Here is a 14,872-nt window from a genome sequence, read left to right as displayed (position 1 = left end):
CCTCTGTGTAAGAGTGTGGTACTTAGTTCATCAACTGAGAAAGTTGAGGGCAGAAACCATGCATATGTTCTAGTGAAGAGAATTCTGGGAGAAAGGCTCTCTGAATGGGAGTGCTCTAGGAAAATCTGATGGGGAAGTACTTAATTTATGCTTCATGGAATAGCAGTGTTCTATTGTGGTAATAGAATGGGTGGAGGAGCTTGGGAAAGCGGTCAGAGAACTGATGCGCTGCCAAGTTATATAGGGACAAAAGCGAAAGCCTTTGAGCAGACTAGATGTAAATATGTTTAAACCTTTAACATGGCTCTCTGGCTCTTGTGAAGCAAGAATGGAAAGTAGGAGAAAAGTAGAAGGATATATAATAACCAGGAAAACAAGAAGTTATAGCATTGAGGGAGATTATAGGGGAAGTCAGACTTTGGGAATAATTTGTCTATTTAGAGTCAACAGAATTTGATGGTGGAGGCAAAGGATTGTGAAAGAAGGTAGATACAAAGATGGTTGCTAGAATTTGGCCTGTGCGAATGCATGAATGGTGAATGGCAACTAGCAAGATGGAGGGCAGGGAACCATGAATATGTTGGACATGTTACCCTTAAGTTCTCCCTTAGACTTCCACTGGGATATGTTGAGGCAGATATTAAACGTGTAAATCTTGCCTTGATAGGAAAATCTGATTTGTAGATGGATAGGGCCCTTAGGCTGTAGTACTAAGTAAGATCACCTCAGGAAAGGCATGTCCTTAAAGAATAGGTTTGAGGCCACCCCTAGTGATTCCCATTTTCAGAGGTTAGCAAAATGAGAACCAGGTGAAAGCTTTTTGTTTTTATTATAGGAAAAGAGAAGGTGTGGAAGAGTTGCTTAGGAGAGTCAGTTGGTTGGATAGGAAAACAATATGAACGTGTGGCATTACTGAGACCATTGCCCTTCATGGTATTAACTTAAAATTAAACTATCAGTATAATATATGGATCTATAAAATATATGGTGAGATAGATACAGCCAAAGGTTTTGTTTATCAAGAGAAAATTAGTGGAAGGAGAGAGGAGGAAAGAGTCATTCTGACTCTGGTCCATGGGCTGTGAACTGGGTAGAGAGGCCATGAAGGATGTCAAACTCAGTAAACTGGAAGCAACAGTGCTAGAGAATTCCCTGAAAAATGAGCTTCACTGGCTGGATGTAGGGTTCAGAGTGATGGCTGCTGGAAGTTGATCTGCAAAGCATGCACAGATGTTGATAATGACAATGTCTTGAGGTGTGACCATGAGATTTGGGAGTTGAGTTCATAGTTATGGGAAATAAAGGAACCGGCAGGCCAATTTCCTAGAAGGCCCGTCTATACAGATACTGAGACTGCTAATAATGAAAGAGAAGTATGGGCTGGATGCCAAAGTCTCAAGTGATGAATGGAAATGGTGTACAAACTGCAGCAAACTAATTCCTCTCAGGAATCTGTGTTGGAGAATTGGAGGGATGTTCTACACACATCCTCACATATATCTCCAGACTGTTGCCACTGTTTTCCTGCTTGGCCAACAGTTTCTGACTTTTAGAAGCATTTTGTTTTACATTTTAAATGTTTCACCTTATATTTATACCTTTGCCTGTTTGTAAATATGTGTATGGTATGCATGAACGTGTGATTGTGTTCACATGTGTCTGCACATGTACATACATGTGAGTCCATGTGTGAAAATGACATCAGAAGTCTTCCTCTATTGTTTTCCACTTTCTTTCATTAGGCAGGATCTCTTGCAGGAGCCTAAGATCACCGATTGCAGGAAGTCTACCTGCCTGCTTGCCCCAAGAATCCTTGACTCTACCTTCTAACTTCTGGGATTATAGGTGGCTGTCACATCTACCCAGCTTGCTCATGGGTTCTGGGATCTGAACTAAGATACTCATGCTTGTGTGGCAAGTGCTTTAGCCATCTCTCCAGTCCCTATTAAGTCTTTATATAGCTGTTCAATGCCGCTCTATAAATATAATATAATATAGGGAAAATAATTTCCATGGTTTGTGTTTATAATGCTAATAAATAATCCACTATTAATAAACTTTGATGGTTGATAAAAACCATTGTATAGATTAGGCAAAGTTATGCTTAATTAAAGTTACTTTCTTCTTTCTTTGTAGTATTTCATGGCACCATTGAAAAGATTTCTGACGGCAGCAGAATTTGACTCAGTATTCATCAATATCCCTGTAAGTAAAGACATGACAGGTAGAGCTGTGTGTTTCTAGAACGTCTTCACTTATTAGTGGATTCCTGAGCCTTACTTTATCATGGTCTTGTGTTTTCTATGATTTTTGTGCTTCCCAAATTCTCATATCCTTTTCTTTTTGAAAAACTGACATCTATCTTTAACCCAAGGTCAGTTAAGAATGCGTGCTGTACACTAATGGGTAAGTAAGGTTCATGTTTTATCTATGCCTCATTGTTATGAAGCAGTACTCCCAATTAAGTTGTGATGTCGCTGTCTGTCTGTCTCCCCAGCCCCTGGGATGTCATTTACCTTCCTCCATTGACAGTTAGAGCAACTGTTTCTGATTATGCCAACCCCAACTTACATTTTGAATTTACAATTTCCTTTCTTCTTCTTTTTTATTTTTCCAGACAGGGTTTTCTTGGTTAGCCCTGGCTGTCCTGGAACTCACTCTGTAGACCAGGCTGGCCTTGAACTCAAGTTCAAGACCACCTGCCTCTGTCTCCCAAGTGCTGGGATTAAAGGTGTGCACCATCACTGCCCCACTCTTCTTTACTATTGACTTATAACTGGAAGAAAATGTTCACACTATCAAATGGAGATGTAACATTAAAAACTCCAACCTTCCAGGAAGTAGGAACCCTGAAGCTCTGTGGTATTCCCATTCACTTTATTTGATAATGCAAGGACTTTTATGGTTTATACTCAGCAAAATACTAGAGATGACATATTCATCTCCAATTTTCAGTCTACAAAGCATGAGATTGCTGTTATGTTTCTGTTTGCTCCAAGGTACATGGGACGAGATAATGGAGGACTGGTACCTTGATTCAAATTTTCTCATTCTCCCTTCATGATATACATTCCTTGGCTGCTGAAATGCCTTGCTTATCAGAATAAAAATTATGACCTTTGAGTTGATACAGTGAACTGCCTAGCACAATTTATTTGCTTCATATTTGTGTCATTAGTTCTCTGGTTTCAAGCAATTTAGTCTGATTGTTGTTAGCTTAGCACTAGGACACCACTAATTGACCAAAGTACAGATTTGCATCCCAGGGACAGGAATCATTACTTTAGTCTGTTAATAAAACAGTAAGTACTTGATTAGTTTTATTTAAAAATTTGCAGTGATTATAAAATTAAAAAGCATTTTTATGCAAAGGATAAATTGCCCTATAATAGTAAGTACAATGGTTTCTGTTTTCACCAGGCACTGATATTTCTAGTCCTACCTGGAGTTGCTATTTTCCATGCCCATGTCTTTCTGCCTCCTCTCCTGCTTCCTCCTCTCCTTTCCTCTCTCTTCCATTCACCCCATCCACCCCTCTCCACTCTGAGCCACAAGTCTGGTCACCGTGGCAGCTCCTTATGGGGATGTGTTTTGTTGCTTCTGATTCCTTTTTTTTTTAAAATTTTTCCATTCACAATGTTTTCTTTTCTAAGGACCTTGTGAAAGTACATCGGAGCTTAATGCAAGAGATTCATGATTCCATTGTAAATAAAGATGACCAGAACTTGTATCAAGTTTTTATTAACTACAAGGAAAGGTAACTTTTACATTTAAACACATGTGGGTATTGGTTCAGAATTAGAATAAATGTTAGTATTAAAAAATGAAAAATATACATTTCTTTTGTTTATTAAAATACTTCCAGGCAGAAATTAAAACACAGCAGAGTTCATCATATGGAGGTAGTTTGAGCTTTATATAATAATAATAATAATAATAATAATAATAATAATGATAAGTTGGAGAGATGTTCAGTAGTTCAGAGTGCTGGTAGCTCTTGTAGAAGTTCAGTTCCAAGGACCCCTATGTGTCAGCTTACAACTGCCCTTAACTCCAGTTTTAGGGGATCTAATGTCCTCATTGTCTTCTAGGCACCAAATATGTGTGTGGTTCACATATGTACATGCAGACAAACACACACGTAAAATAAAAGTTGCAAAAGCATGCCTAGTATAGCATTTATACTTTTACATGACAGAGCAATAGGCTGAAGTACTTGCTCAGGGCTCATCACTCCTGAGTGATGTAATCTTCTCTAACTCACTCTGATGCTCACAGTCTCCTTTCCCTCTTTGTAGTAATGGGAGAGGAAGAGCTGCTACTCTAATATTTTACAATTTTTGATTTTGGAACATTAGATTTATTGTCAAAGGCAACAATTTCCTGGTCTGGGGAGATCATTTGGTAAAATGTTTATCATGTAAATGTGGTGAGTCCTCAGAATTCTTGTAAAAATTTATATTCCCAACACTGTGCATGGGGGTGGGGCGCAGACATAGGCAGACCCTTGGGGTTCACTGGCTCCAGACCAATTTGAGGCACATACACAAACACACACAAATGCACACAGATACATATAGACACATGCAAACACACATATAGTCACAAATACACACACACACACACACACACACACACACACACACATGAATGAGCATATACATGCACACACACACAGAGAGACAGAGAGAGAGAGAGAGAGAGAGAGAGAGAGAGAGAGAGAGAGAGAGGGAGAGAGGGAGAGAGGAGAGAATGGGGACAGACAGAAAGTGACAGAGAGATCAATCTATTTTCTCCTAACATGGAATAACATGGAATGTCTTTCTCTGTTTTTGGTGTAAGATATATTGTTCTCTCATTTTAAATTAAGCAACATAATTTCCTAGTACTAAGAAGTGGCTAATGAATTGCTTTGTGTCAACTTTTAGATAAATATTAACAGTTTATTAGTACTTTTAGCCAGCAGAGAGATAAGAAGAACAACAAAGCTAATAGCCTCTTTGCAGAATGTCTATGTTGTAGAGCTGTCCTTGGTGAGCAGGCTCAGACTCCACGCAGTGTGAATTATCTTCCTTCCGTGGTGCTCAGGTCTCTCTTCCCACTTCACAGATGATTATGTTCCTCAATTAACTGCAGTAAGGGGGTAAAAGGTTTATTAATGAGTAGAGTCCTGGTGATCATAATAAAATTGTAGTAGAAAATATAACTGTCTTGAGGATGAATAAATAGTAAAAAAGTTTATCTCTAATAAAAGCTTAAAGAATTTTTTAATTTAAAAAATTTTGATATATATATTCAAATAACATTAACAGTCATTAAGCCCTGTTGTAAAATCTATCTTTCATAAACATCCATGCAATCACTATTATTCTAATTTGGAACCAAAATTGTCCTTTTGCAGCTGTCAGGATGAGTGGCCCCCACTCTGAATGTAGTGTGTGTTAGAATGAGTCTCGGGCTTGGAGAGAACGCTCAGGGATGGAGAGCACTTGATACCTTTACAGAGGACCTAGGTTCAGTTCCCAGCACCCCACGTCACAGCTGCCAGAAACTCCAGTTCCTGGGACCCAGCCCCCTTTTCTGTCTTCTTTGGATCTGCATACCTGTGCTACCTACATGTACAAGCAGACATACACATGTGGGTAGTAGTAGCCCTGACTGCAGCTTGAAAGACTGGACATTTCCCTCTTCCTGCCTCTATGTGTTCCTTTCAGCCTCACAAGGTTCTCTCCTTCCCTTTCAGATTGGTTATTTATGGACAGTACTGCAGTGGAGTAGAGTCGGCCATCTCTAACTTAGACCATATCTCTAAGACAAAAGAAGATGTCAAACTGAAACTGGAGGTACCTGTTTATTTTTATTATTTGTTTATTTCTTAAAGACAAAATTAGGTGGTGTATCCCTCTACTTGATGAATGCAATAGTACGTTTCCTCATGTGTGCTAAATATAACATCACTCCAGTTTTATAAAACATTTCAAAAGATAGCCATTTCAAAAGGTGGTGAAAGCTGTGGTGGTAATTGTAGCAGGAGCAGAACCTAACATTGTGACTATGGCTTTTATACACATTATGCCTGTAAGTCTTCTTTACTGTGATGTGTATGCTAGTAACTCTCTCATTATATGGTTGAAAAGGCTGAGTGCAGGGAGATTATGAGTGAGATACCTAGGTTGCAAGGGGTATAGGATGGATGGGTTCTCTCTCTCTCTCTCTCTCTCTCTCTCTCTCTCTCTCTCTCTCTCGTGTATTTCAAATGTATAAAATGCATAGGCATTGCCCATAAGAAAGAAGAATGAACAAACAGATACAAACAATTAAAAAAAACCAAAGTGCTATGTGACTATAATAAAGCCAGTGAGTAAGTTGGAGCAATCCCTTTGATGGTCTTCCAGTTGGATAAACTGGAGGCTTATGCTAAGTCTTAGTTTTGGAGGTAAGATTGGTGATAAACATCTGCAACCCCAGCACTTAAGGGGCTGAGGCAGGGGTATTGCAAGTTTGAGGCCAGCCAGGGCCACCCAGACATACACAGACACACAGACACACACAGACACACAGACACACAGACACACAGACACACACACACACACACACAACCTGTTTATAGATATATGTCTGTGTATATGTGTGTGTGTATTTCAAGACCCTGTCTCAACCACTTCTCTCCCCAAAAGTCATAATTTATGTGTATTCATTATATTGTATTATACATTTAAAGAACTTTTAAAAAATAATTGTTATATGAGTTAGCATCTTTAGGGATATTTTTGTGTTGTTGCCTCTCCCAATATCCCTTTTTTCCTTTTCTTTGTGTAGTTCGTCTGTGAAGTCAGGTGATGGAAAGGAGGGGAAAGACTTTCAAATCCTAGCCCTTTCTTGTTTTTAGCACAATGATTTCATTGCTTCCATATTCCATAGATGAACATTATTGCTTCGGAGGTTTGCCCAATAGCAGAGCACTGAGCATTTTATAGTGTCCTCTGACGATGGTGACCTTATATCTGGAGACAGTTTAGTCACCACTAAATGACATGTTTAAAGTATCATTAGTACCAAGGGTTAATGCTCCCCTTAGAGAATGGATACTTGTAAGTGTAGAGGTCTAAGCTACCTTGACTCAAATTAGATACAGTGATAAAATAAAACTTTACAGCTCATGTTATTAGTTCGGAGCAGAACAGTAGTTAAAGCGGCTTCTTTTTTTTAATGGAAGTATAAAAGGTATAAAACTGTGGTTCTAGATTGGAGTCAGCAGGTCGTCTATCAGGCCTCTATGGTTCTCAGCCCTGCCGAGTGACTGCTCTTCTATTAGAATGGATGTCAAAGCTGTGCACAGGATTTGCACACCAGGACTTACATCCTGTACAGTTTCTGCCAGTCTCAGGAGAGAAGCGGCCTCAGGCTGAGTTGAAAAGGCTGCTGGTGAGAAGCTGCCAATCAGCATGCAGCCTCTCGCTCAGCTCAGATGTCCTCTTCTGAACACAGCCTGACTTGGGAGAATTTAATGAGAAAGTATAACATGGGCACCCCACGGGATGTTACAAAAGCTGTCTTCCTCTCCATACCCTTCATTTCTGTCTTCTTTCTTTGGTGGTTATTTTTTCTGGTTGTTAATATTTTCATTATGTGTGAGTATGTGTGTCTTTTATATTTTGGAATCAGGATTGCATAGGGCACGGGTAAGACACACTGCTTTGTGTGTGTGTGTGTGTGTGTGTGTGTGTGTGTGTGTGTGTGTGTGTGTGTGTGTGTGAGAGAGAGAGAGAGAGTCTGGGCTTAAACTTGATGATGGTCCTTTTGATTCAGGTTATGTTTAGGCCAAGGGGGATAGATGACTTCAGAAGACTGATTTCCATCCCTTGTTTACTTTCAGTGATAAGAATTTACACCCCGGTCTCCATCTGCCTTGTAGTTGATGCCAATAATGCTTCCTCCCCTGCCCCGAACTTGGAGATTAAACAGACTGATGTCCCTCCCAATAATTTTAAGTGAATTTCTGTGATTTTATATGTACAAATTACTGTTGGAATGGCTGAGATTTAAAACAAAGAAAACCCCTGCCATCCCAAAGAGCTTAAAATGCAACACAGAGAGAAGACGCAGCTGTGATAGTAATGATTTGACTTCTTCCTTGAAACTCATGATTAGGAATGCCCAATAATCTGTGGAATGCAAGAAACCAGTTCAACCCATGGGCTGGGGAGATAACACAGTTAGTAAAGAGCTATCTGTGCAAGCTTGAGGACCTGTGTTCAAACTCTGGAATCCACATGAAAAAATCTGGTGTGATGGTGCATGATTATGCTCTCATCTCTGGGAGGTGAAGATGGGAAGATCTCACCCTCAGGGATTGCTGGCCAGCTGGTGTAGCCTATTTGCTGGGTAACAAGCCAGTGAGAGACCCCCCCCCCCAAAGCAAGGTGGATGGCTCTAGAGAAACAGCACCTGAAGTTGTCTTCTGGCCTCTACATGTATGTGTCCATGCTGCCACACACATGTTCACCCATGTACGTACAGGAAACCTGTGGAAACATTTAGCCATGGATAACCAGTCAGCATGATTTTCATTTTTCCCTAGATCTGTTGTCAAACACACCCATGAAGTCATCATGGTCATTAGAATCACTGACATTAATGCCATAGCTCCAAGTAATGTCTTTGAATGTGCTAGAAAAGCTAAGAATGATGGGTAAAGGAATAAATTCATGACCCACATATTATTTTCAGTAGTGCTATACTGAAAAAGCACTTAGTCTGGCACTTGCAATTGCATGACAATGTTGAACTCATGAGGTTTCTCTCTAGAAATTCTTTGACATTTTGGCCTTTTTTGGAATAACACTATGTATATGATTTAGTCAGGGTTCTCTAGAGAAACAGAATTGACAGAATGAATCTATACCCCATCATGGTACCAAAATTTTTATTAGTCAGGTTCTCTAGTACCTATCTAGAAACCTATATAGAAAGGGAATTTATCATAGTGGCTTACAGATGGTGGTCCAGCTAGTCCATCGATGAAAGCGAATGGGAAGTCCAAGAATCTGTTCATGAGGCTAGATGTGTCAGCTGGTCTTCAGTATATTCTCAAATTCCAGAGAAGAAAGTTCTAATGCCAGTGAAGAAATGGAGTAGTCAATAAGAGAGGGCAAGCACAGAAAGAGCAAAAACTTCCTTCTTCCATGTCCTGTATATAGGTGTGGTCTAGATGGTCTAAATAAAAGGTGGATCTGCCCACCTTAAAAGATGTGGACTAAAGATGGGTGTTTCCACTTCAAATTATTTAATCAAGAAAAATCCCTCACAGGCTCACAGGTATACCTAGCTGCTTGGGTTTTTGTTAATTCCAGATATAGTCAAGTTAACAACCAAGAATAGCCATCTGTCTGTCTGTCTGTCTGTCTGTCTGTCCGTCTGTCTGTCTATCTCCCTGTCTATCTATCTATCTATCATCTATCTATCTATCTATCATATATGTATGTATATGTATGTTAATATATATACTAACATATATTATATGGCTATTTATATACATGATACACATTTATAATATGTATTATATTGGGTCCAGGGAGGACAGTTACTTCCAAGTCACACAGCCAGGGATTCATATATTAATTTTTAAATTCAAATTATTTACTTCAAGGTCACAGCTGCAATCAAGAGTGAAGAAGTCAATTATTATTTTAAAGTAAACAGTTTGTTTGTTTGTTTTGTGACAAAGTTTACTGTGTAGTCTCAAATTTATGTCAGTCTTCCTGTCTCAGGCTCCTGATTGCTAGAATTGTAGACACGCACCACCATTCCGAGTTTAAAGTATTTTTTAAAGAGGATTAAATTTGTAAAATCTGAGGCTTCAAAAATATTAACTGTGGCAGCAGCTTTTTATTTTAACCTATTCAGCCAAATATTTCATTTCATTTAGTTCAGTAAATATTTATTAAGCAAACGGTCTTTTTTTTTTTTTTGAGGCTTAAGGGACAGATCTTTAGTCTAAAAGGTTTTTATTGGGGTAGATCCTCTTTACAGTGATAATTAAATGATGTACATGTACACAGACAAAAAGACTGAAGAAGGGAGGGAGGGAGGAAGATATAAAGGAAATGGTTTTGATTGAGAATCTTCCTACAGCCTAGCGGAATGATTTTGAAAAGGGGTGGTGGTTTTTTAGGGGGAGACTGGAAAGAGTGATTGGATAGCCTTAATGAAGCCAAAGCATGAAGGCGGATGAGCCCACAGGACTTTAATGAGTGGGGGTTTGCTGCTCTCTGGTTCATAAGCCTGAGGGGAATGTGGGAGTCAACTCCAAATGAAAACTCTGGAGGGTTAGAATTATGTGCCATAAAAATAATCTTCACTGATAAAACAGCTCATTTGATTCATATTCCAAAGGAAAATGGGCAAACGTATTTTATAAGGATTCTGCTTATGGACTTTGCAGTTTGTAGTGTTTTATGACTTCCTTTGAGAAAACTAACAAAAATTTGAAATTCATTGCATTAGGAATGTTCAAAAAGAGCAAATAACGGGAAATTTACTCTTCGCGATTTGCTGGTAGTTCCCATGCAACGTGTGCTGAAGTACCACCTCCTCCTTCAGGTCTGTAATGTAACAACACTCTGCCTTTCATCCCACAGGACACCATGTTACACCAGCATCATGTTGCAGACTCTCCATATTATTAGTGTTAAGTGTCAAATGTCTGGGGTAGCATGGCATTTTATTTTCCTTTTAGCAAAATGTGGTCTGTATTTACTAAAAAGACACATTTTTGTTCTTCAAACATGATAGGAAAATTAAAAAAAAAAGAGAAACAGATACAAATATGCTTTCAATGGCATCTTTTGGACTTAGCAATAATCATTTGCCAGTGAGTCAGTGTACCTGAATTTTGTCAGCTTAACCACATTAGATTCTCCATTTTATCACAATAATTAATAGAAGATTGTGTTATGGACTGTATCATCTTTTCACTGCACTAAATGTAATATGGCTACACCTATTGTGAAGTGATTCTTAGTAAAGCCCACAAAGTTTATGGTTTCCACGGTTAGTCTTCTAATGAGGGTGGAGAGTCTTATAAATTTAATTTGATAGCTATACCAAGAGGCTCATTAGTTCTGCTCCAAAGAAATGTCTTATTGTATTAGTCTGCCAGCCCAGCTGATGCTCCTAGAATGTCATTGTAAAAAAAAAATCTACTACCTGTACGTGAAATAGAATTTTGAATCTTCTGTGCTTTGTACATCTTGTATATTAAATTTCTTGAACTGTAGCCATGCAATTATTAGTCATTTCTATTTTGGTTCTACTGAGAAATCAGAAAAATTCAAACCCTGATTATTTCTTAAAAATGCATTAAAACATTTATGAGACCTAAACTCAAAGCAACTTAATCAAATTGAGTTTTATGAAAAAATAATAAGGACGATTCAGGCAATCAGCTTTCAAGACATCATGGAGCTAAAAACATGTCCAAAATAAGATAATGATTTATTCTGTTGCTTTTATGTAGTGAAGCACTGATTGAAGAATTTAGAAGATTCCAGATCAAGAGAAAGACTCTGGGTCCTTGTAAGACTCATACAACTAAGAAATACAATTATATGTTTTTGAAACTCCTGACTTGGCCCACTATATTTTCTCCTGCTGTTTTGTTCTTTAGATTTCAAGAGGATGTGCAATTCCATGAAGGTGTTTAAACATAGGAAGCTTTATTTTGGGTGCTACATGTGGATAAAAATTTTAGAATTTTTTTTTTTCAACCTCAAAGTATTTTGGAGCATTTGTCTGCTGCCTAGAAATTAGTTTTAAAATGTAGTTATTAGTTTGGTTTTCCTCCTTTCTATTGCACTTTCATGATTTCACAAGGAAATCACTTCTGGATGCTAGCTGATTTGATGACACTGATTTATAAAATTTAAAATATTATATGGGGGGGGTTTTGGAAACTCTGAGAATGATTTACTAGTTTGTTTAACAAAGTGAGAATAAAAACAGGATTTTGGTGGGTTTTTATATTTGGCAGTTCTGTCTTTCTATAGGTCCTGTTTATAACAGGAAACAGTCCCAGTGTTGAGGCCCTTAGAGAATTTCGAGTAGCTTTGTGTGAGTGTGTGCCAAACAGTGTTAGGAATGCACTGTGTGTCAGGACCCATCCCAGTAATTCTCACCATTTAGAAAATCAGTGCAACTTCTGAAGTATAACACAGTGTGTTGGGTGCACAGAAGAGAAACAGGAGTCAACTACACCTCAGCTCGCTGGGGACCACAGTGGAGGCCTCAAGTCTTCTGTCTTCCTAGAGGGATGATTTGTGAATTGGGCTTTGAAGGACTAGTATGAGTTTGGCAGGTGGATAAGGGGAGGCTCTTCCTAAGAAAAGAAAGCACCATGTCCTATGCATTAGTAAGAATACATTTTGAGAACTATAGATTACTTAGTGAGGTTAGAAAGGAGGTTATCTGGGTGGAAGTTGAGAGAAAGGAATGAAGAGAAGTTTGCAGAATCAGATGCAGGGAGTGACTGCTAGGAGGTGTTGGGTAACAACAGAAATATTTGGGGACTCAGTGAAGTCTAAGCAGGCTGGAGACAAGATAGGCCTGAGAGTTTAGAAACCGGCTTGGTGTCAAGAGGCATGAACAGATTATTGGAAGGAGAGACCCTAGGTCCAAAGTCTAGTTTGAAGCACTTAAGAATAATCTGTTCAAAAAAATAGCAAGGAACTGATGTTAGATGACAGCCAGGAATATACTCTTTAGGGCAGGATCAAAGTTAACATTAACGAGACAAAGGGAAGGAAAGGGGACGGCAGAACCTGGGACACCATTCAAGTTTTGGTTTCGGTTATTACACCAATGAAAATGCTGCTATGTGATCAAGCACCAACAGTAGCCCCCTCATCCCATGTAAGGATGGAGCAAGTTTGGGAGTTATTGGACTTAGGGGGTCTCTGGGACTGTTTTTTAGTTGTACATTTGAGTCTGCTATCAGGTGTGATTCGAGTGGTGGCCTCACTGAGTGACAGCTGACACGACAGTGGCTGTGATCAAATTTGGAGAACATGTAAAAGAAGAATAGAGGAGTGGACATGTAAGAGACAGCAACTCTCTAAAGAGAAAGGAAACTATGAGACTGAAAAGTATGTAGAAGTGTAGTATGCAGAAATGTAAGACAGTAACGGCACAGTGCACAAAGCATCCTCTTGTTCCCAGAATGGAGATGTGGCATTAGAGTCAACATTCTTAGAGAGGTGTGTGAGAGGGAATAGAAAGTCCATTCATCTAGAGGCTAGGCCATCCTGCGTTACATCCAAGAAACAGATGGGTGTAATGGTGAGGGTGGAGTATAGCTGAAAGCATCAGTCAACATTATCAGTGTGGAGAGTATCTTTGTGATATTGGTGGTGTTTTTTTGTTTTTTGTTTTTTTTGTTTGTTTTGTTTTTGTTTTTTGAGACAGGGCTTCTCTGTGTAACAGCCCTAGCTGTCCTGGAACTCACTTTGTAGACCAGGCTGGCCTCAAACTCACAGAGATCCACCTGCCTCTGCCTCCTGAGTGCTGGGATTAAAGGCGTGAGCCACCACCACCCAGCTGAGTGCTTAAGGCGATATTGGTGTCTTTAAAAGGTTTTGTTTGTTTGTTTGTTTGTTTCTTCAGTGTTAGTTTTGAGTTTAAGGAAAGTATTGCTAACTTGTATCTTCCAAACAGGAACTGGTTAAACACACCCATGATCCTACAGAGAAGTCGAACCTGAAATTGGCTCTGGATGCAATGAAGGTGAGGCAGCTGCAGCTGAAACTTGTTTGTGTTTTACCTTCCTGCCTAGAAACAATGGGGTTCAAACTGCTAGTGTATATATGTGTATAGGCTAACATTCATGCATGTCATTGGTGAGGAGAGCAAAGTAACTCACTGACATAGATATTTGCTATGGCATTATTGGTGGCTTTTTGTTTTTGAGATTGGAACTTCCTGGTACTTCTTGGTAACCCAGACTGGCCTTAATTTGTGTTGCTTCTCTGAATTCTTATATGAATTTAAGTGCTAGACAAAAAAGAAAAGCCATAAAACCAAGAGGTTTGGTAAAACTACTTTTGTGCAGTTTGCTAACTTTTATAGCCTCCAAGAATGACTCTATATAGTGGCTTTGTTCCTGTCTTCTCATTGTTACTTATGTAACTGTTGGCTTGAATAAGAAGAGGGCCATAGGTGACTTTAGAAACACTGGCGTGGTTCTTTTTCTCAGACAGATCCTCTGCCAGGTTGTCTATAGTGGATGCTGTACAAGGGTTTCACTTAGGGTTTTTGTTCCAGTTAAACCTGAAAGTCAAGAAGGCGCACATGGAGATAAAAGTGGGTGTTGTGGTCTTGTAGGGAATGTCTTGGGAACCAAATTTCACAGTATTCTTAGTCAACTTGCCTCTGAGCTTTAAGGAAATAGAATAAGTACTTGTTTTTGGAAGGAAGTGACAGTGCATTATCTAAGTATTTAACAGTGCTCTGGACCAGTGTCCTCACTGGCTGTACTGTTTAGATGATTGTAGCATGGTGTTGTGACCTTTACTTGGTCATTTGTTGTGGCCAGAAAAGCAACACATATTGTGTCCTTAAGGAAGTCATTTATGGATGGGTCCTACAGAAAGCCAAGCTTCCGTGGACACCATAGTTGAGATTTGCTATTTGCAGAGTTGTGTTCCTAGTGGATGCTTTCAAGATGGTAAAGAAAGAAAAAGAAAAAAAAAAAAAAAGAATAGGCTTAGAAAACTTGAAAATGTGGATCACACAAAATAAAAATAGCCAGTTACAGTATGGGAGGATGAGCTAATGCTTTCACAAATTAAAAAAAAAAAAAAAAAAAAAAAGAAAGCCA

General features: G+C 39.0%; 1 protein-coding gene across 2 annotated transcripts in view; it reads left to right on the top strand.

Annotated features, from left to right (window-relative positions):
- Window positions 1-14,872, top strand: part of Vav3 (vav guanine nucleotide exchange factor 3) — a 330,956-nt gene that overhangs the window by 152,682 nt on the left and 163,402 nt on the right. For both annotated transcript variants that reach the window (XM_027395541.2, XM_035451854.1), the window contains exons 7-11: window positions 2,137-2,205; window positions 3,654-3,757; window positions 5,744-5,843; window positions 10,507-10,602; window positions 13,711-13,779. In XM_027395541.2, the coding sequence (XP_027251342.1) occupies window positions 2,137-2,205; window positions 3,654-3,757; window positions 5,744-5,843; window positions 10,507-10,602; window positions 13,711-13,779 (438 nt within the window). The remainder of the gene's footprint in view (window positions 1-2,136; window positions 2,206-3,653; window positions 3,758-5,743; window positions 5,844-10,506; window positions 10,603-13,710; window positions 13,780-14,872) is intronic.

This window comes from Cricetulus griseus (genome assembly GCF_003668045.3).
Source record: "Cricetulus griseus strain 17A/GY chromosome 1 unlocalized genomic scaffold, alternate assembly CriGri-PICRH-1.0 chr1_0, whole genome shotgun sequence".
Classification (NCBI taxonomy): Eukaryota; Metazoa; Chordata; class Mammalia; order Rodentia; family Cricetidae; genus Cricetulus; species Cricetulus griseus.
The sequence above is the reverse complement of the archived record's forward strand: the minus strand, read 5'-3'. Positions and strand labels throughout refer to the sequence as shown.